At 35.4% G+C, this 23,678-nt stretch overlaps 1 protein-coding gene across 12 annotated transcripts in view; it reads right to left on the bottom strand.

Annotated features, from left to right (window-relative positions):
• The window catches only part of LOC137244858 (G protein alpha q subunit), a 99,017-nt gene that overhangs the window by 4,297 nt on the left and 71,042 nt on the right, over positions 1–23,678 (bottom strand). For 10 of the 12 annotated variants that reach the window (XM_067774503.1, XM_067774505.1, XM_067774509.1 and 7 more), the window contains 2 exons: positions 22,060–22,213; positions 21,423–21,530 (listed from right to left, as the gene is read on the bottom strand). In XM_067774503.1, the coding sequence (XP_067630604.1) occupies positions 21,423–21,530; positions 22,060–22,213 (262 nt within the window). Of the gene's footprint in view, positions 1–20,628; positions 20,950–21,422; positions 21,531–21,781; positions 21,890–22,059; positions 22,214–23,678 lie in introns of those variants that run through there. The other 2 variants (XM_067774508.1, XM_067774513.1) reach the window with 1 other exon arrangement.

Here is a 23,678-nt window from a genome sequence, read left to right as displayed (position 1 = left end):
GTGATATTCCGGGAAACTGTTAAGTGGGTCTCTTAGGCCTCATCGGTACAACTGAACAGAATAAAGTTGGCTGTAGGAATCTCGGGATTCCACTGGCCACCTGTGGTTTGCTCCTCCAGAGCTGGGCCTCGATTCAACGTTGGGCGGACACCACCTCTTGCAGGGTAGCAAGATCTTTCTGGCCGAAAGTGGATGGCAGGAGGTCTGCCGAAGTACTTGGGTTCACTAAGTCTCACCTATCAATGGTCATTGGCGTTTTGAGAGGGCACTGTCCCATGGGTATCCATGCGGTACGTCTCAATATACTGGAAATCCATCCTGCTGCAGCTGTATGGAGGATGATGAGGGGGAATCATCAAATCACTTTATGCTTGATTGCCCAGCAACAGCCGGGCAACAAATACGATTTTTTTAATATCTCGATTCTTGCGCCACCTGGCGGCGAGTTTTTCATATGTCGCTTTCTATTCATTCTAATCGGAGCACAAATATGATTTTTTTTTAATATCTCGATACTTACGGCACCTAGCGGCGATTTTTTTCATAGGCCGCTTTTTATTATTGTATGTAATGTGTTCCAAATATGAGCCAAATCGGACCACAAATACGATTTCTTTAATATCTCGATCATTGCGCCACCTAGCGGCGATTTTTTTCATAGGTCGCTTTCTATTCATGTATTCCAAATATGAGCCAAATCGAAAAATGAATACGATTTTTTTGAAATATTTCGATCCATGCGCCACCTATCGGAGTTTTTTAATCTTATTATTGCATTGTCATCAGGTGCTGAACTATATTCCAAGTTTCAAGCTTGCAGCTTATCGGGAAGTTACTTAAATTTTAATTACAAAATTCGTTCACAACGGCCGGCCAAGTCAAGCAAAATAAAACCGTTTAAAAAATAAGGCTGGGCCAGTTGAATAAATGGATGGTGTCATGTGGAGACACCGAAAGGAGAAGTCACATCGCGAATGGCGAGGGTGTTTCTGTATAAGTAAGAGTTTACAATATACAGACCGAAGAAAAACCAGGGTGACGCACCCACATCTCACTGGGAAGTGTGTGTTATTCTTCTGCAGTGTAAATAGTCATGTGTACTTATTTACAAAAATAAAATAAATTTTTCCGGAAAGTTCGGGTAACATATTTTATTGGTGTCTAAAATTTGTCGCGTCCGTTACCCCCTGTCATTGGTTGATCCATTATCGGGCTATAACTTTATATCTAATTAGTCAACAAACAAGACCTTTATGTTGTCGGAAAGAGGGTATTTTTGCACTTTCAGTAGTGTATAAACTGTTAATTGATTCTTGTAGATGTAAGAGAAGTCTTACAAAATATAACAAAAATTTAAACTGTTGTATCTTTTTTCATTTTGTACAACGGTTTTCTGAATTTTTTAGTTTACGTAGATACACAAAGGATTACTTGAGGAAGATCTAAAATCAGTTCTGATAACAAAAACATACGAATTTTAAATATTAATTAAGGTTTTATTGGCGTATTTAACAATTTTATGTGAAGACACAAAAGAAAGCAGTACAAACTACCTTCCCTGCATTTTGCTTTTGAATCTTATACCAATTTCATATAGAGGGTTAATGAAATAGTAAATTTTTCTACATTAAAGCCCTTATTGAACTAAATATTTCATACAAAATAAAAATCCTTTATTATCTGGTTATTGCTTTATTGAATGCCTAATGGAATCAAAAATCTAGTACAAATGACAATCAAAAATAAATTATTTTCAATCGTTTATAAAAATAGAAAAAATTTCAAAATTATTAAAAATGTTATTTTCACTGCATTTGCAGCAAAAGAATATAGGCTAGGTGCAACATCTATAAATTAGTAGTTGCACATTAATTTTATTTTGATTGCCTTAATAGTTAAGGACGAAACGGCTGCTATCCATCTTAACCTGTGTGAAAAGGTGAACATAATTATTTCATTAAACGAAATTGTGATTCGATTAACTTTCTGTGTGAAATCGGTATTATCATGGCGGAACAATACAAGGTGACAGCATGGTACAGCTGATTATAAACTTTTTATACCTTTCATGAACATGAAATGGTATATTAACTTTGGTCCGATGTTTGTAACGTCGAGAAATATATAAGATAGACTCACCATTAAGTTTACCGAATTGATCAGGGCGACGAACTGAGTTGATATAGCCATGTCCGTCTGTCCGTCTGTCTGTCTGTTTGAACTCAAACTAGTCCCTCAAATTTTGAGATATCTCAATGAAATTTGGCACAAGGATGTATTTTTGTATTATATTAGACATTTGTCGGATCCGGTAGGATCGGACAACTATAACATATATCTCCCATACAACCGATCGTTCAGATAAGATGATTTTGGTCATTCCTGCCGCAATTTAGAAAGTATAAACTCGGTGATATACATTCTAATATATCATAGAAGATATCCTGAAAAAATCACTTTGATCGGAGCTATATATAGTTATATCCCATACAACCGATCGTTCAGATAGAAAGATTTTTGGCAATTTCCCCCTAAATTTGGAAAGTATAAACGTGAAACTCGGTGATATATATTTTAATATATCATAGAAGATTTTCTGAAAAAATCACTTTGATCGGAGCTATATATAGTATATATCCCATACAACCGATCGTTCAGATAGAAAGATTTTTGGCAATTTCTCCCTTAATTTCCAATATAAAAACGTTAAACTTGGTGATATTTATTTGGTTTTAAACTTTTTTGTTTTCGAAAAGTTCCGATAAAATGAATTGCTTCAATGACATTCGTAAACGTTTTGTGATGAAAAGCCTTGTCCCACTGCATAAGCGTGGAGAATCGAATTAACGAAGCATAAATATTATGATATTATGGGCCCTTTCTTAAGGATCAACCGATGAGGAGAAATTTCTGATAGCTCAAAAGAGCTAATAAACTCAATCGGATATGTGTTAATAGAGTGATAAGTTGTCTTGGTTCTAGTGATATTAACATTCTCATTATTTTTCTCAAAGCCATTTATAGTTTGTAAAGATAGATTCAATATTTGGAAGAAACATTAGCTATTAAAGCTTCAGGTGATGTCATAATTTCTCAAAAACCTGCAGGAAAAGAAATTAAATCTGTTAGTAAAGAAATAGGAATTTTGCCATAATTAATTTCAAGAAGTTGTCTAGCAAAAGCTGCTTCTGAAGTGTTTCCGCCAAAATGCACTCTCATATTTCTAAAGAGAGTAAATTTTTGTACGTAAAGCCGTCTATAGACGAAAAAGCACGCATTTACATCAACTGCGGCTGTTCCAGCAATTAACAGGGAAGCACCACCTTGGGATGATCATTACACACTAAATTCTTAAGGCTTCGGTCTAAAACTTGCAGCGACCGTTTATGAGTCATGGTGCACACATCGCACACCCTCACTTTGGCCTGACCGTTTACTTATGTTGCACATCGGTGTATCAGATGTTTAAAGACTGTGGTCATTTAAAAGCGGAGTTGTACGTTCACACCACAAAAAGAGTATCCGTGGCATCTGAGAAAGGAACTGCCATAGTGATTAATCTTTTTGCTCTTACATCAATTAATATCAAATTAAACAGAAATATTTTTTCTATTAAGGATGCGGTGGATAAAATGCTATCCAGTGTTACTATGGTTACTAACCATTGGTTAGGGAATTCAACATCTACTCTGATAGCCAAGCGGCTATCAAGGCCTTGAGTTCAACTACAGTGAGATCGAGGGTGTTCTGGGAGTGCCTGACCTCGCTTGCGATTGATGGCAGGAGGTCTGCCGAAGTACTTGGGTTCACTAAGTCTCACCTATCAATGGTCATTGGCGTTTTGACAGGGCACTGCCCCATGGGTATCCATGCGGTACGTCTCAATATACTGGAAATCCATCCTGCTGCAGCTCTATGGAGGATGATGAGGTGGAATCATCAAATCACTTTATGCTTGATTGCCCAGCTTTTGCCAGAACAAGGCGAAAGTACTTCGGTCGCGACTCACTTGGATCTCCCGAGGATTTATCCAAGGTTGAGATCGGTATCATTCGGAACTTGATCGTTGCTACCCAACGATTCTCTAAGTAGCTATATCTACGTCACCGTTATTTTATTTTATTGTATGTGGTATCACAACGGACCTTCATGTTGTCCAAGTGAGCTTTCCCTATCAGGGTAGCCACCACCAAACATAACCTAACCTAGTTCATTTAGTTACTAATTATTACAAGGACTCTTTCCTGAAAATTTGTTAAAATCTAAGTCCTCAATACATAATCCTTCCAAAGACTTTACTCGACTCGGCGCCACGTATGCTCGTCCCTCCTCGAACTCCAAAATATTTTCACGTCACCTCTACCACTGTATGTAATATTTGTTCCAAATATGAGCCAAATCGGGCAACAAATAAAATTTTTTTAATATCTCGATTCTTGCGCCACCTGGCGGCGAGTTTTTCATATGTCGCTTTCTATTCATTCTAATCGGAGCACAAATATGATTTTTTTTTAATATCTCGATACTTACGGCAACTAGCGGCGATTTTTTTCATAGGCCGCTTTTTATTATTGTATGTAATGTGTTCCAAATATGAGCCAAATCAGACCACAAATACGATTTCTTTAATATCTCGATCCTTGCGCCACCTAGCGGCGATTTTTTTTCATAGGTCGCTTTCTATTCATGTATTCCAAATATGAGCCGAGCCAAATCGGACAATGAATACGATTTTTTGAAATATTTCGATCAATGCACCACCTATCGGAGTTTTTTAATCTTATTATTGTCATCAGGTTCTGAACTATATTCCAAGTTTCAAGCTTGTAGCTTATCGGGAAGTTACTTAAATTTTAATTACAAAATTCGTTCACAACGGCCGGCCAAGTCAAGCAAAATAAAACCGTTTAAAAAAAAAGGCTGGACCAGTTGAATAAATGGTTGGTGTCATGTGGAGACACCGAAAGGAGAAGTCACATCGCGAATGGCGAGGGTGTTTCTGTATAAGTAAGAGTTTACAATATCTCACTGGGAAGTGTGTGTTATTCTTCTGCAGTGTAAATAGTCATGTGTACTTATTTACAAAAATAAAATAAATTTTTCCGGAAAGTTCGGGTAACATATTTTATTGGTGTCTAAAATTTGTCGCGTCCGTTACCCCCTGTCATTGGTTGATCCATTATCGGGCTATAACTTTATATCTAATTAGTCAACAAACAAGACCTTTATGTTGTCGGAAAGAGGGTATTTTTGCACTTTCAGTAGTGTATAAACTGTTAATTGATTCTTGTAGATGTAAGAAATCTTACAAAATATAACAAAAATTTAAACTGTTGTATCTTTTTTCATTTTGTACAACGGTTTTCTGAATTTTTTAGTTTACGTAGATACACAAAGGATTACTTGAGGAAGATCTAAAATCAGTTCTGATAACAAAAACATACGAATTTTAAATATTAATTAAGGTTTTATTGGCGTATTTAACAATTTTATGTGAAGACACAAAAGAGAGCAGTACAAACTACCTTCCCTGCATTTTGCTTTTGAATCTTATACCAATTTCATATAGAGGGTTAATGAAAAGTAAATTTTTCTACATTAAAGCCCTTATTGAACTAAATCTTTCATACAAAATAAAAATCCTTTATTATCTGGTTATTGCTTTATTGAATGCCTAATGGAATCAAAAATCTAGTACAAATGACAATCAAAAATAAATTATTTTCAATCGTTTATAAAAATAGAAAAAACTTCAAAATTATTAAAAATGTGATTTTCACTGCATTTGCAGCAAAAGATAATAAGGCTTTTGCGAATATAGGCTAGGTGCAACATCTATAAATTAGTAGTTGCATATTAATTTTATTTTGATTGCCTTAATAGTTAAGGACGAAACGGCTGCTATCCATCTTAACCTGTGTGAAAAGGTGAACATAATTATTTCGTTAAACGAAATTGTGATTCGATTAACTTTCTGTGTGAAATCGGTATTATCATGGCGGAACGATACAAGGTGACAGCATGGTACAGCTGATTATAAACTTTTTATACCTTTCATGAACATGAAATGGTATATTAACTTTGGTCCGATGTTTGTAACGTCGAGAAATATATAAGATAGACTCACCATTAAGTTTACCGAATTGATCAGGGCGACGAACTGAGTTGATATAGCCATGTCCGTCTGTCCGTCTGTCTGTCTGTTTGAACTCAAACTAGTCCCTCAAATTTTGAGATATCTCAATGAAATTTGGCACAAGGATGTATTTTTGTATTATATTAGACATTTGTCGGATCCGGTAGGATCGGACCACTATAACATATATCTCCCATACAACCGATCGTTCAGATAAGATGATTTTGGTCATTCCTGCCGCAATTCAGAAAGTATAAACGTGAAACTCGGTGCTATACATTCTAATATATCATAGAAAATATCCTGAAAAAATCACTTTGATCGGAGCTATATATAGTTATATCCCATACAACCGATCGTTCAGATAGAAAGATTTTTGGCAATTTCTCCCTAAATTTAGAAAGTATAAACGTGAAACTCGGTGATATATATTTTAATATATCATAGAAGATTTTCTGAAAAAATCACATTGATCGGAGCTATATATAGTATATATCCCATACAACCGATCGTTCAGATAGAAAGATTTTTGGCAATTTCTCCCTTAATTTCCAATATAAAAACGTTAAACTTGGTGATATTTATTTGGTTTTAAACTTTTTTGTTTTCGAAAAGTTCCGATAAAATGAATTGCTTCAATGACATTCGTAAACGTTTTGTGATGAAAAGCCTTGTCCCACTACATAAGCGTGGAGAATCGAAATAACGAAGCATAAATATTATGATATTATGGGCCCTTTCTTAAGGATCAACCGATGAGGAGAAATTTCTGATAGCTCAAAAGAGCTAATAAACTCAATCGGATATGCACAGCTTGGGACTCTTCCGCGACTGTGTTAATAGAGTGATAAGTTGTCTTGGTTCTAGTGATATTAACATCCTCATTATTTTTCTCAAAGCCATTTATAGTTTGTAAAGATAGATTCAATATTTGGAAGAAACATTAGCTATTAAAGCATCAGGTGATGTCATAATTTCTCAAAAACCTGCAGGAAAAGAAATTAAATCTGTTAGTAAAGAAATAGGAATTTTGCCATAATTAATTTCAAGAAGTTGTCTAGCAAAAGCTGCTGCTGAAGTGTTTCCGCCAAAATGCACTCTCATATTTCTAAAGAGAGTAAATTTTTGTACGTAAAGCCGTCTATAGACGAAAAAGCACGCATTTACATCAACTGCAGCTGTTCCAGCAAGTAACAGGGAAGCACCACCTTGGGATGATCATTACACCCTAAATTCTTACTCACCCTTTATTTTCTTAGTGGTGTTAGGGATTGATCCAATTTAACTCTTTACTGGATTTCAAAGTTTTTGCATGAATACTTCCAGAGTTATGCTGTATTAAACAGTCCATTTGTATGGTAGGTGCCACCCCCTTTTTATACCTTTCATGAACATGGAATGGTATATTAACTTTGGTCCGATGTTTGTAGCGTTGAGAAATAGAAGATAGACTCACCATTAAGTATACCGAATTGATCAGGGCGACGAACTGAGTTGATATAGCCATGTCCGTCTGTTCGTCCGTCCGTCTGTCTGTTTGAACGCAAACTAGTCCCTCAAATTTTCAGATATCTCAATGAAATTTGGCACAAGGATGTATTTTTCTATTATATTAGACATTTGTCGGATCCGGTACGATCGGACCACTATAACATATATCTCCCATACAACCGATCGTTCAGATAAGACGATTTTGGTCATTCCTGCCGCAATTTAGAAAGTATAAACGTGAAACTCGGTGATATATATCTTAAAATATATAATAGAAGATATCCTGAAAAAATAACTTTTATCGGAGCTATATATAGTTAAATCCCATACAACCGATCGCTCAGATAGAAAGATTTTTGCCCATTTCTCCCTTAATTTAGAAAGTATAAACGTGAAACTCGGGTAGATATATCTTAATATATCATAGATTTTCTGAAAAAATCACTTTGAGCGGAGCTATATATAGTATATATCCCATACAACCGATCGTTCAGATAGAAAGATTTTTGGCAGTTTCTCCCTTAATTTCCAATATAAAAACGTTAAACTTGGTGATATTTCTTCTAATATATCATAGATTTCCTGAAAAAATCACTTTGATCGGAGCTATATGTATTTAGTATATACCTATCCCATACAACCGATCGTTCAGATAGAAAGATTTTTGGTCATTCCTCCCTTAGTTTCCAATATAAACACGTGAAACTTGGTGATATATATTCTAATATATCATAGATTTCCTGTAAAAATCATTTCGATCGGAGCTATATATAATATATATCCCATGCAGCGATAGTTCATATAAGGGGATTTTTTGCCATTTTTTATTTTATATTTATCTTAAAAATCGTTTAGGTATGTACATCTGTTCACTATATATTTCTTATCTTATACATCCGATTATTTGGAGATTACGAACGGGATAAGATTATTGTTCAGCCCCATTCATGAAAGGTATGAAGTCTTCGGCACAGCCGAAGACAGTCCCGTCCTTACTTGTTTTATTTGATTTGATACGCCAACTTCCGGCGCAGTACGATTTTGACATTTGTCCATCGAATTCACAAAAAGAAAGAACATGGAACTTTTATTTATGTTTGTAGGTATGGCACCACCTTGTATAGTTCCGCCATGGGTATTATCTGCTTAAAAAATAAGGGTCAAATGGGAATATGTCAGCCAAATTTGGATGGATTTGTTATATTCTTGAGTTTTTGAGTGAAAAATTATTAACGGCCTCGTAGTTAATACTATTTTGTACATAGTGACAAAATAGTTTTTGTTTTTTGAACGGTTTTATTTAGCTTGACTTGACAGGCTGGCTGGCTGGCTGGTTGGCCGGCACGAATTTTGTAATTGAAATTTAAGTAACTTCCCGACAAGCTACAAGCTTGAAACTTGCATAATATGTAGTTCAGAACCCGATGACAATGCAATAAGAAAAAAACTCCGATAGGTGGCGCATGGATTGAAATATTTCAAAAAATCGTATTCGTGGTCTGATTTGGCTTATATTTGGAACACAATACATACATGAATAGAAAGCGACCTATGATGTCCAATTTGGCTCATATTTGGAACAAATATTACATACAGTTCGGTAGAATATTTCAATCAAATATTTTGGAGTTCGAGGAGGGAGCGCAGAGTCGAGTAAAGTCTTTGGAAGGATTATGTATTGAGGACTTAGATTGTAAATAGGGGTGGGACTATTCGAATAAAAATTATTCGAAAATGAGCCAGCATACCGAATTTCGTAACGCTATCTCAGATTTACTCTATCTCTCTTGTCAACGGACGGACATGGCTCACTCAAAACTTGCTCCGATGCTGATAACTTTACTATAGTGAAGTCTATTCAATCTCGCGGCCGCCGGGGTGTAGTGGTAGCGTCCTCCGCCTACCACACCGAGGGTCCTTGGTTCAACTCCCGGGAAAAGTAACATTACAAATTTAGATAAAATTTCAATTAGAAACACGTTTTTCTAATCGGGGTCGCCCCTCGGCAGTGATTTGTCCAACACTCCGAGTGTATTTCTGCCATGAAAAGTTTCTCAATCAAAATTTATCTACCCTGCCTGTAGGCCCCTCGGAAGAGATTTTAGGTCCAGCTTCTATACCGAATTGCGTCGAGCCCCTTTTTAATTTTCCCTACAAATGTCCTGGCAATTTGTAGCGAAAATTAAAAAGGAGCACGACGCAAATTGGAATAGAAGCTGGACCTAAAATCTCTTCGGAGGTTATCACGCCATGAATTAAATTTTTTTTATATCTGTATCGATTTGTTTAAAGCATTACGTACTAGCGTTATCCAACAAAAGTGTGCAAGTGCACACTGGGTATAAAGATATTCATATGAGGTAAGTAATCGTGAGATCGGCTTTTAAGCAACTTCCCGATAACCTAGGAACCTGAAACTTTGAACATAGCTTAAGTCCCTATTTAATGTGGAATCTTGCGATCGATTTTGAAGTAACTTTTCATTAAGCCTGAAACTTGAAACTCTATACTTGTTGTAGTAAGGATAAACACACTCCCGAAAGTTTCGGGGAGTGTTATAGATGGTGATGGTTCTTTGTAGAGCATAAAGCTGTCATGTTCCAGTAACTAGCGCCATTAAGGTACTAGCCCGATCATCTCGTTAGTGATTTAATATAACAACGTACAACCTTTTAGGTTATTCCACCCCTTTATTCCCCCGCAAAAATATATTTACATTCACATTTGTAACAGGATTCGTTTCGTGTAGGTAAAGTTGACAACAGGGTTTGGGAAAATGAAGCTATACAGCTTTGTACTATGCTAAAGAACTCCTCCACTTGGATCGCATGACTCTAGATAATTAGAAAGCTCATGCGAGATTTAGAATTTTGGAATCGGGTTTTAAATAAGATTATCGTAACCTAGATAACCGTGGTTCAGAGTTTTAAGGTGGATGTAGATACATATTTCGGAAAATCGTACGTCTTGAATGGAATCTTCACATCCCATTTCTTAACGAATCACCCTATACGGATAAGGAAATGTCCTTTGCCTATTAATTGTCATCAAAATCAATTTGTGGATGACAACGTTAACATACAACAAGTGGTTGTCGAGAATCTTCGGTCATCGTATGTACAACGTCGTAACGCAACGTCTCAAGTCATAACGCGCTTCTAATTAACTCCATGAATCTTATTTCATTAATATAATTGTTTCGTCAATATCCTATTTTATAACCAATACAAATATTCAAGTGTATCTTTAAAACACAACACACTTAATAAACATTATTAATGAAAATAAATCATACATCCTGACAACGAGGCTTATTTATTTCAACGTGATGAACAGTTCTTATATCCCATAACATATTGGCCCGTAATCATAGTCGCTGACTAAAATACTCTTTAGTTAAAATCTTGCCTAAATTAAAAATGGGATTTAAAATTTTGGTCTGTCATAGACATATTAAACACAGTTTTCAGCTAAAATAAGCATGGACACGGTGTCCACATGAAAAAAGGCATTGATTGGCGCTATGAAGAAATGTTTTAGAAGTTTTAAAAGTTCACCCTGTTCCTTACAACGTGGTTACTTGACTCCACGTATAAAAAATGGTAAATTTTTACTTGACAAAAACTCTTACAATACCACAAAAGTTGTCAAAGGAGTACTCGAAACGCGTTTTGATCATATTCTACTAAATATTTCGTGAATTGATAAATTGGTCTGGTCATGCTTCCAGAATTTGTTTGAAGAATACCGTACGTCAGAATTTATTCAAAGATACACTATTTTAAAACTTGTTTCAAAAACTCCCTATCTGAGCATAAGTTCAATGCATTTTTAAATAAGTGGGAGTTAATGAAAAGCATTCTGAGATAAGGCGTTCTTCAACCTAACTCTGATATAGGGCGTTTTTGTGACAAATCCTGAAATGGGAAATTTTTGGAAAATACTTTTAAATAGGACGATTTCGAACTGGCAGCCGACATGGGGTGATACTCTACTCAGCAGTCGCAATAAACTGACAAAAAAGTAAAAGAAAATGGCTTATTGGTTTAGAACTTTATATAGCGGCCTTGACTTTGACAGAAGATTTCAGCATTTTTGCGGTCCTGCTACGTTTATTGGGATTTTTATTCTGAAATTTCGGAAAGCTGTCTTCCGTTTCAGTATTCATGGAAGTGCTCCGGATAAACCGTTAATTTAGAATATTCGGAACACGTTCGTTTGATGCTACCTATCCTTTAATGCAGACGAATGATCCGAACATAAGGAATGAATAAGTTAAGATTCTTAATGAGTACATTTCGTTTCTGCATCTTCATTATTTACTAATGATATTTTTACGTGAATCGATTTACTAATCGAGTTTTTGACGTTGAATTTTAAATTGGTTAAGGTTTCGTGTGTTCATAGGTTCACGAAAGTGCACGATTCCTTGGTGTCCGTACTTTTCATAAAATATCTTATGTTCAGCCAAACTGGGTATTTGTAAACTGATTGCTTCCTATTTCTACTACTTCTATTTTTCGAGAAATCGCAAAGAAACAACACAGTTAACGGATGTCAATTCGATTTGGGAGCAAAATGGCTGCAACTGTCAAAAAATTTTTCAGCCGGGCAAAACTCCTGTGATTGAATCATGCCGCTCAGGTGTGATATCTTATCCGTCAAATGACTGACAGGATGTTCAATATGGCTGCTTTTAAGCGTTTTGACATGGTGTTTAATATGGCGGCGCATAGGGCCGGCTATCTTCAACGGGTGATAGAAAGAGATACAGAATGAGACAGCAATAGTCAATAAAAAAATCAGTTGATCCATTCTATTTGTAATTTTGACGTTTATGCAGAAGTTATCACACTTGTCGTATCCACAATGATACGTCTGTGTTATCGTTCGGAATACAGGTGCCGAATCGTAACATGAAATCACGGATCGTATGCGATACGAATGGAAATTAAGTAATACGTGAATCGTAAAGGTTCAATGGGATTACAACATACGATAGTAAGAAAATCTCCATTTATTTTGTTACAAGTTTCTATTTTTGGGACCAAAAGTTCGTTGGAACATATTTTAAAGTAATAATAGATATAACAAATACCAATAAATAATCAATTCAGCGATTACGTTCAGACACTCATATGACTATGCCGGCTACGATACAAGTAGTATGATCATATAAGTAATGCTAGACGTCGAAATGCTGCAATCGCAATAGACTGCCAATGAATTTCGCAACCCGACTCTTACACCTGCTCCCTGAGAGCCCACATCGACTCGACGGAATACAGCAACAGGGGGCGCATATCTCTTCATGCCGAAGCCGAGGAAAACCTTGGTTACGAAAAAAAAAAACTGGTACGATGAAGAATGCCGCGTGCAATTGAAAGAACAGACGCTGCCGACGTAAAAACGGAGCGCAGCAAAAAGAGTGTGTGAACGCTATCGCGAATTGATTAGGGAAAGACGCATTTACAGGAAGAAAGGAGTGAGCGCAAGGAGCTTGACCTGCTAGCCACCAGGAATAACGGCCGCAAATTTTACCACAACATTCGTAACTGCGGGAGCAAACTCCTGTAAGAACGAAAACGGCGACCTTCTAACCGATGTTCAGAGGGTACCTGGATTATGGAGGGAACACTTCTTTGCTCTCCCAAATGGAGACAGCGATGGTCCGCACAGGGATGATGAACCCGGCCATTCCGTCTAGAAATTCATTGTTGGAAGACTTTGACGAAACTGGTACGATATTAAAGTCACAGATGTACAATGATATGTGCAGCATTATGAAGTCACCCAAGAAAATAATGGAGTCGGAAGGCTTTAGCATCGAATTAAAAGTTTTTAGCAAGGAAATATGAATAAATGTGGCTATTTGTTGGCTGGGTGGGTGCGTATACACAAGAACTCAATTGTATCGATAGGTGTTTTTTTTTTTCAAGCGAGCTTGGAAAAAACGCTTCAACTAGCTAAACAGTTTCATTATGCCAAAACCATACAGATGGTGGAGGTTTATCAGCTAATTGTTACTTTTTTTCGCTGATATGACATTTCTACTTCTAGCGCAGTATGTTTTTGACACTCAACCAGAGTATTCTAGAAAAAATCGATTTAATCGATTAAATCGAACCAAACAAAGTTTATTTAAATTTTGCTTATTCTTTGTAACAGTGTACTTGCTTACGTACTTAACCATTTATACGATTTTTCCCGATAAATAAAGCTGGACAGTTTCTCTCTCGTTTCGTTGCCTGCCGACAAAATTGGAATCATCAAGGAATGCCACATGGGTCTTCACTTGATCCTTTCATCGGAGTGAGATAATTAGTATAGTCTTTGGCGAAATGTCATACTTTTTGCGTTTTTTTGAATCTTTTATTTGAAAATGTAGGGAAACCAACCTTGGGAACATTAACCAATACACTTTCTTCTTTAACACTTATTATTATAATATGTATAATGTTCTCGCTTCGTTTGCGGCATTAGAATCCATCTATGTTCAGCGTCATATACAAAGGAAGTATACGTTTAGCAGCCTTTTAATCAATGAGGTATACGGAACTTTCAATTGACAACATAAGGCAATTTGTGTCATGGTTTGCGTAGTTTCATTATGGAAGTGTTTTCTTAGCTTATTGAAAATAAAAAGGAATAAGGAATTTAATTGACGGAATTCCATAAAAATTGCCACTTCTGTTTTCGAGCTTGCTGCTATGTCATAAAAAGTATTGATTTTATATATCGTTAGCTTAATGTGAAAATGTGCTAAGTCACTTTTTACGAATTTTACAGGAGACGAAAAGAAGTGATTAATTTTTGAAATAACCTTTTTTTTCAAAACTGTGAATGAGGATACCTTAGTTGCAAGACTTTTGAGTGTAGAAGCTTTGAAAAAGATAAATAAAAATCATGTATGCTAACCCAGCAGCTATTTTATGACTTAGCACAATTTCCTCACTCAAAACAAATTTTTTCTCCAGACTTAGCACTTTACTCAGTATGTTTCCCCATCACTCCTCCCATTTAATGATTGAAATATAACACTAAAACTATATATTTCGCAAAGAATACTATTTATTTGTCAGACTATTTCTAACTATTGGCGGCCACCGTGGTGTGATGGTAGCGTGCTCCGCCTACCACGCCGAACGCCCTGGGTTCACACCCCAGGCAAAGCAACATCAAAATTTTAGAAATAAGGTTTTTCAATTAGAAGAAAATTTTTCTAAGCGGGGTCGCTCCTCGGCAGTGTTTGGCAAGCACTCCGAGTGTATTTCTGCCATGAAAAGCTCTCGGTGAAAACTCATCTTCCTCGCAGATGCCGTTCGGAGTGGGCATAAAACAAGTAGGTCCCGTCCCTCCAATTTGTATGAAAAATTAAAAAAAAAGGAGCACGACGTAAATTGGAAGAGAAGCTCGACCTAAAATCTCTTCGGAGGTTATCGCGCCGTACATTTATTTATTTATTTTATTTCTAACGGTGCTGATCTGGACTCTTTAGCCGGATGGTGCGCAGACAATAACTTATTTTTAAATTCAAACAAATGCTGTGTTGTGTCTTATTCCATAAAGACAACTGCCACATACTTTATCTACAAACTAAATCTCTTAATCGTTGTCAAGAAAGTAAAGACTTGGGTGTAATTTTTGACTCCAAACTCTCTTTTTCTAGTCACATTGATTTCGTTGTTTCAAAATTTGTTGCAATGGTTGGGATCAGTAGGCGTAACACCAGTGACTTTAAGGACCATATGACGTTGAAGGCACTTTATATATCCTTGGTCTGAAGTGGTATTGAATATTGCTAAATAATATGGAATCCTTTCTATGAATCTAACTCCTATAAAATTGAGAAAGTTCCAAAAATGTTTACAAAATTGCTTTACGTATTCTTCTTGCTTGGTCTTCAGGCTTTGCATGACAGAAGAACTTTTATCTCACGCATGCTTGCCTATAATGTAATAAACTTTAGCACGAATTGCTCTGATTTATCTAATTTGTTCATTCCATATATTCCACTGCGTGACCTTCGGCATAATAGATTATTTATCGAAATAACTCATAAAAGGAATTATGCTATGAATGAACCTATAACTAGGACTATAGATCTAGCAAATCGATTCAGTAGTGTTATTAATTTTAATAACAGCGTATATAAGTTTAAGCTTGAATTTTCTATTTTTAACTAGTCTGTAAGAAAGCATGCAGTTATCGACATGTAAGAATTGAAGTAGATTATGGTCAGTGCAAAGCATTTATCATACACCACAGGCATGTCTCATTGGGTAAATCCAATTTCAAGGGGTTGTGTTCGCAACCCTCTCAAGGGGTTGCCAGCATAATATATAGCTTCTCCAAATCAATTGTCAACTCACCTAACAGTGGCGAATCCTATTTCATTGACAGCCGAGGCTCTGGCGACCCCAAGTTCCTCATGGAACTAGGGGGTAGGGTGGGCGGGACGGCCTAGAAGGTTTAATGTGGTCATATAAATCGTTCCCGAGATGATCGAGCTAGTAGTTCCTTAATAGTGCTTTGTTACCGGAACCTACCGGATCTATATCCGGCAAAGGGCCATCAACATCGGTAACACTCCCCAAAGCCTTCGGAAAGTGTCTTTATGGTTAATACAACAACAACAACAAAGCATGTACTTTTAGACTGAATGAATGAAATAAATAAATAAAATGCGCGCACAAAGAAATGACTAGTAATTCAAATTGATATTATTGACAGGTTGACTTAGCACATTTTTTTAACAGCTAACGAATTAGCACATTTACGCATCATTGCCCAAAGCACGTAAAAATGAAAAATTTTAATATTTTTTTATTGTGATCGATGTATTTTGAATTCAACTTTAAAACTGCATTAAAATACAATTTTTCAAAAAAAGTGACTTAGCATATTTTCACATTAAGCTAACGATATGTATTTGTTAATGTTACTCGTGAAGGCAAAACGTACCGAGGATCCAAGATTGTGTAAAAGATCTGAATCTGTTATCTTCGACAATCCTAAAGGGTTGCATATCTGTGGCAAACATTCTAGTGAAAGCACAATCCAGTTGTTTTCTTCGCTCATCTACAAACTGAGACTTGCTTATGTTGTTGTTATTAGGTTCAAAAAAGGATTCTATAGGAGATGTTGATGAAGACATTTCCATCCATTAGCTTTCATTTCGTACTGAACACAATATCATACCACAAAATAGATAAACACATGTTCAATATATTGCTTCCCAGAAGTGCGAAGAAATTTCTCCATCTTTCTCCTTTCTTTCGGAGCCACCAACACAATAAAGTTAAATTTATAAAAACAAAAATTACAGAACATGTATTTCCTCAAGCGTCCGTAAAGTAGATAGTGATGAAAACTTCGACACCTAAAGAAGAATCGATTCTACATTTCTAAAAAAAGATCGATTAAATCGATTAAGAATCGAATCGAAATCCAGCTCTATGGCACAAGCTATCAAGCAGTTGCAGTGGCCCAGTGGCTATGATGTTGCGGTTGCGATCGTGTGGCGCGAGTTCGATCACCGTCAAACTCTGAAGTTTTTTAAAACAATTTTTTTATATTCTATTTTTTTAACTCTTTTTTCGTTGAGTTCCATTCAAATATGCACATGTAATTCTCAATCTTGTTATGCAATGTTTTAAATATATATTCAGATTGCATCATCAAATAAGAAGAATTTCTCAATAAGAGAAATGTTTGAAAAAATTCATATTATTTTGGAATTTTAATAATAATTTTTTTTGTTATTAATATTTTTTATTAATTACAAAAAAAATATTTATTAATAAAAAAATAAATACATGGTACCTTCACACTCCCATCAATGATCAAGCACAAGTCGTTCTTGAATTGAGACCGAAAAATGTTAAATCGACCACAAATCGTTCTCGAAGCGTGAGAACGAAAAATCTTAAATCAAGCCCAAGTAGTGCTTGAAATGAGCACAGAAGGTTCACATATCAATACCGAAGTGGTCACAAAATACGAACGGTGTGCTTGGAAAAACTGTGCTTAAAACAAGCCCATCGGTCACGAGTTAAGAAAAAACGTACTTAACAGACTTTTGTCGACGAATGTTCTTAATTTTGAACTTGTTTCGTTCCTTGTAGAACGATTTTTTCTCTGAGTGTACAGCAAGCAGAAATCCACCTCCAACCCTGTTCCGGCGGTCATTTCTACATATTTAGTAGTCATTACAGAGGATTTCTGAATTAAAAACGTGGGTTTCAGCCTAGTTTCAGTAAAAGCAATTATATCGAAACTTAAGTTAAATGATTTTCAGTTAATTTGGTATTTAGGTCTCTAACATTTTGGTAAAATATATCTAAAACAGGTTTTACGTTCAGTATTTGACTCAGTGTTATTAAGAGGGATCTTTGCTAAGTTTGGAACACTCTTATTCCGCTTATATTCAAATTCCCACACTAGTGCCCCAGGGGGCCAAATAACGTTACTCAAGATAGTATCAAAATGTTCAATGGGTACATCTAATCTAAGGAAGATACACCTCTTTCTTAACTAAAATTAAATTTCCGAATTGTTACGTGCCAGTTTTCCTTTTTGAGGAGATATAAGACTTCAGATCCTCATCAGATACCTCCCTCTCGAATCTTGACACGAATATGGATTTTTTAGGAGACTACAACCAACTTCCTAGTACCAGCTTCAGTCGCCTGAGAACGGTTTGCAGGTTCAATATTTCTTTTAGCTGTTGGTTTTGTTGAAGGTGCCTTTGCTGTTGAAGGCTCTACTGTAAGTGGACTTGGGGTTGCTAAGTTTATTAATTCTAGGGTGCTGGGTGCGGGAACGATTGGGTTAGGGATGTTTTGAACGGGGTCAAGGGCATGTACGCCAGCCGAGACATTAGTCCGTTTTCGTTTTTTAACTTTTCTACAACAGTTTCTAGCATTAGAAGATATATCGGTATTACATTTAAAAAATTTTAAACAAGTTTTCATAATACTTGAATTTATCCCCCAGTGTAGAAAGTTCCTTACCGATTTCGGAGAATGCGTTTCGGGTATTTTTGAAAAGCTTAAAAAGATCCACCTTGCCGTCAAACTAGCGCACTTCATATGAGCAAGCTCATCAAGCAAGTTCGAGAGAAGATAGGAGGAATATAGAAGTATTCGAGGAAAAGTTATCCGCGAGATATCTGGGCTTGTCCGCGATTCCAACCTATACTAAGTTAGGAGTGGCAGATGGAAGAACTCTTTAACTCCCTTGATATTCCCAATTGGCATCAATTATCGTGAAACAGGGATAGCTTGCGTGACTTGTTACGCAACGACAAAAATATCCTAAGCGCCAATTTATGCTGATAATACCCCAACAACGCATGTTGCTCTAACATATATTGAGACTTTACCCCTTTTTTTATAATCAAACAGACAAAGTTTTGTGGTAATACCAGTTTCGCCTTGTCTGGAGTGTTAGCCTCCAGACAATTATTCTCAAATAAGAGCTCACACTATTTTACTCAAAATGTGAAAGTGAAACAAGGAAGGCAAAGTTCGGGTGTAACCGAACATTACATACTCAGCTGAGAGCTTTGGAGACAAAATAAGGGAAAATCACTATGTAGGAAAATGAACCTAGGGTAACCCTGGAATTTGTTTGTATGACATGGGTAACAAATGGAAGGTATTAAAGATTATTTTAAAAGGGAGTGGGCCATAGTTCTATAGGTGGACGCCATTTCGGGATATCGTCATAAAGGTGGACCAGGGATGACTCTAGAATGTGTTTGTACGATATGGGTATCAAATGACAGGTGTTAATGATTATTTTAAAAGGGAGTGGGCCTTAGTTCTATAGGTGTGCGCCTTTTCGAGATATCGCAATAAAGGCGGACCAGGGGTGACTAGAATTTGTTTGCACGATATGGGTATCAAATGAAAGGTGTTAATAGTATTTTAAAAGGGAGTGGGCGTTAGTTCTATAAGTGGACGCCTTTCGAGATATCGCCATAAAGGTGGACCAGGGGTGACTCTAGAATGTGTTTGTACGATATGGGTATCAATCTAAAGGTTTAATAACAGTTACCGGGATAGAAGCTATGCCCTTACCAAATTTCACAAGGATTGGTAAATTTTTGTTCGACTTATGACATTAAAAGTATTCTAGTCAAATTAAATTAAAAATGGCGGAGCCACGCCCATTTTGAAATTTTATTTTATTTTTGTATTTTGTTGCACCATATCATTACTGCAGTTGAATTTTGACATAATTTACTTATATACTGTAAAGATATTAAATGTTTTTTTTTTTAAATTTGACTTAAAATTTCTTTTTTAAAGTGGGTGTGTTCGTTATCCGGTTTTGTTAATTTTTATTTAGCACACATATAGTAATAGGAGTAACTTTCCTGCCAAATTTCATCATGATATCTTCAACGACTGCCAAATTACAGCTTGCAACACTTTTACATTACCTTCTTTTAAAAGTGGGCGGTGCCATGCCATTGTCCAAAATTTTGCATATTTTCTATTCTGCGTCATAAGGTCAACCCACCTACTAATTTTCATCGCTTTATCCGTCTTTGATAATGAATTATCGCACTTTTTCGGTTTTTAGAAATTTTCGATATCGAAAAAGTGGACGTGATTATAGTCCGATTTCGTTCATTTTAAATAGCGATCTGAGATGAGTGCCCAGGAGCTTACATACAAAATTTCATTAAGATTTCTCAAAATTTGCTCAGGTTATCGTGTTTACGGACAGACGGACGGACATGGCTAAATGAATTTCTTTTTTCGCCCAAATCATTTTGATATATAGAAGTCTATATCTATCTCGATTAGTTTATGCCGTTACGGATTACCGTTATGCGAACAAAATTAATACACTCTGTGAGCTCTGCTCAGCTGAGTATAAAAACGTTTACGGACTTTTTTTATTTTACATTTCAATTACTACATAGGTTAGGTTACTTTTGTAAAGTGAGATTTACACGAAAAAAAAATAAATAAATAAAAATTAAATAACCATTTTGTGACTATTTATAATTATATTACTTTTATGAAAATTATACCTTTTTTTAATTTATTAATATTACAATATAATAAAATTAAGCCAATTGGTAATATGAAATTCGTGTTGTATAAGAAATAGGAAATGTGACGCGTTGAATAGAGGGCAAGTGGAGTGTTAAACAAGACAGATGATGCGCTCCGTCCAGTCTAAGTTATACGAGACGTCCATTACAGCAGCCATTTTTTTTTAGCCCAGATTGAATTCTTTGAGAGCATTTTGCATGATTGTGTCTTTTACAGCACAGAAGACAAGTTTAATATTTTCAGTATCTATGATGTATACAAATAGGCGCGAAGGTTTGCAAGACGATGACCACGGCGCAACGTCCAGAGGTATAATAAGGCATTTAGGAAATGAAACATTTTTAGTTAAAGAGATTGGCGTAATCATTAATGATCAAAACGCTAGCGTTACGCATACATACATATATGTACATCATACTACAATACATTTGTGTACGAAAGCAATTCTTTTATATTAGTAAATACGTAATTATTAGACAAGCTGTGCTTAAATGCATCTATTAATTTACAAATGACCAAAAAGTATTTACCTCCCGTGCACAAAACTTATGCCATAAGATATAATCATCCTTCGCTTACAAGTGTGTTTATGAGCAAACTTCAAAAATATTTTATGCCATTTTCAAAACTCACACGACACAATCATTCTTTCATTAAACACACACACTTATACAAATGTACATAAGTCACACTTATATAAAATAATACTTTTTACTTACCCGTAGCACATGTGAAATGAGAATATATGATTTTTTCGGAATCTGGATTAAGGTCTACAAACATGCGAAGTATGAATTCACGGGCGGCAATCGCATCCCTTTGTGGACCTAAATAATATCAAGTTACAGAAAGCGTACAAGCAATACCGTTATTACAAATATATATAAAAATTATTGGGTACTTAATTGTAAATAAAACTTATTTTTATAATAAAAACCTACAAATACTAACAATTAGATATATGTATGTATGTATTATTTGTCTAAACTAGCAATATTTCAAACGTTATAGAATCAGCGCGCAGCATCAGCTACAACTACGGTATTTTTTTTTTAGAAAAACTATATATGTTTTTAACCTGTAGCTGTTGTGAAGTGAGAGTAGCATTGACGTTCAGGATCTGGATTCGCAGCCAGATATTTTTTTAAAACAAATTGTTTAGCGGCAGCGTGATCACATTTGGGTCCTTAGTAAATCACAAAGTTTTGTTTTTTTTTTAATTTTGGCAATTTTAAAATGTTAAATATGTACAGCAATTAAGAGTTATGCATATTTTAGCGTTCCAACTTTTTTTAAACTAGTTTATCACTTATAAAAAATCTAAACTAAATTATACGTTATTTATTAAGTACTCACCATCATATTCAGGAAAGTAATCTACCAAATGCGAATACATAATTTTTTCTTCTAATAAGTCTTTCTTATTTAAGAAAAGAATAACCGACGAATTTTGGAACCACGGATACGTAATAATAGTTCTAAATAAAGCTTTTGATTCTTCCATACGATTCTGTAAGTTTAAAAAAATTAATTAGCAAAACACATATAAGCGATTTTAAGGAGCATTCCATGGACAATTTTAAATTGCTTTCCTGTTTTATTATTAATATCAGCACATTTAAAATATGTCACAACGCAATATAAAGAAAAAGAAATAACAACCCCGGTCTTGAAGACGAAAAATTTATAAAATAATTTATCACTAACAGACCAATAAAACCCAACATAATATAAAACAAGTAAGGAAATCTAAGTTCGGGTGAAACCGGACATTACATACCCAGCTGTACACTTGAAATGCTGTTGTTGTTTGTTTTGTGTGCACAGATATATACAGACAATAGTGTTACAATGCTGCGCAATAATACGTATACATATGATTCTATTCTGAACTAATTTTTGTTCGAGTTATGACTCCCGGAACAGAAAATTGCTTAGTCATAAAAGGGGCGGTGCCACGCCCATTTTGTTAATTTGAAATTTTTCATATTTATTGTTATAAATCCACTTGGGAAATGAAATACCATTGATATAAAGCTCTTTTTTGCAAAGATATAGCTTATTTTATTCGTCCACGACCTTTTTAAAAATCTTTTGTATACAAGTGGGCGTGGTCCTTAACGGATTTCGTTAATTTTTCTTCAAAGCATTCCTTATAGTAAAGGCAACCTCTCTACCGAATTTTTTTATGATAGGTTTAACGATTTTTGATTTATAATTAATAATATTTCTAAAATTTATTTTATTAGAAGTGGGCGGTGCCACGCCTATTTAAAAATTTTTTTTTTTAATTTTTATCAAGAGTCTCAATATCAGTCCACACGTCATATTTCAACATTCTAGGTGTATTATTTACTAAATAATCAGGTTTTTTGTGTTTTCCAAAATGTTATATATATAAAAAGTGGGCGTGGTTATCATCCGATTTCGCTCATTTTCAATACCAATCGATTATGGGTCCAGATAAGCTCGTGTACCAAATTTGGTAAAGATATCTCAATATTTACTCAAGTTATCGTGCTAACGGACAGACGGACATGGCTCCATCAAATTTTTTATACTCAGTTGAGCAGAGCTCACAGAGTATATTAAGTTTGATTGGATAACGGTTGGTTGTACATATATAAAGGAATCGAGATAGATATAGACTTCCATATATCAAAATAATCAGGATCGAAAAAAAATTTGATTGAGCCATGTCCGTCCGTCCGTCCGTCCGTTAACACGATAACTTGAGTAAATTTTGAGGTATCTTGATGAAATTTGGTATGTAGGTTCCTGAGCACTCATCTCAGATCGCTATTTAAAATGAACGATATCGGACTATAACCACGCCCACTTTTTCGATATCGAAAATTTCGAAAAACCGAAAAAGTGCGATAATTCATTACAAAAGACAGATAAAGCGACGAAACTTGGTAGATGGGTTGACGTTATGACGTAGAATAGAAAATTAGTAAGATTTTGGACAATGG

The sequence above is a fragment of the Eurosta solidaginis genome, chromosome 3, assembly GCF_040869045.1.
Source record: "Eurosta solidaginis isolate ZX-2024a chromosome 3, ASM4086904v1, whole genome shotgun sequence".
Taxonomy (NCBI): Eukaryota; Metazoa; Arthropoda; class Insecta; order Diptera; family Tephritidae; genus Eurosta; species Eurosta solidaginis.
Note: the sequence above shows the minus strand (reverse complement) of the source record. Positions and strands in the feature narration are given on the sequence as shown.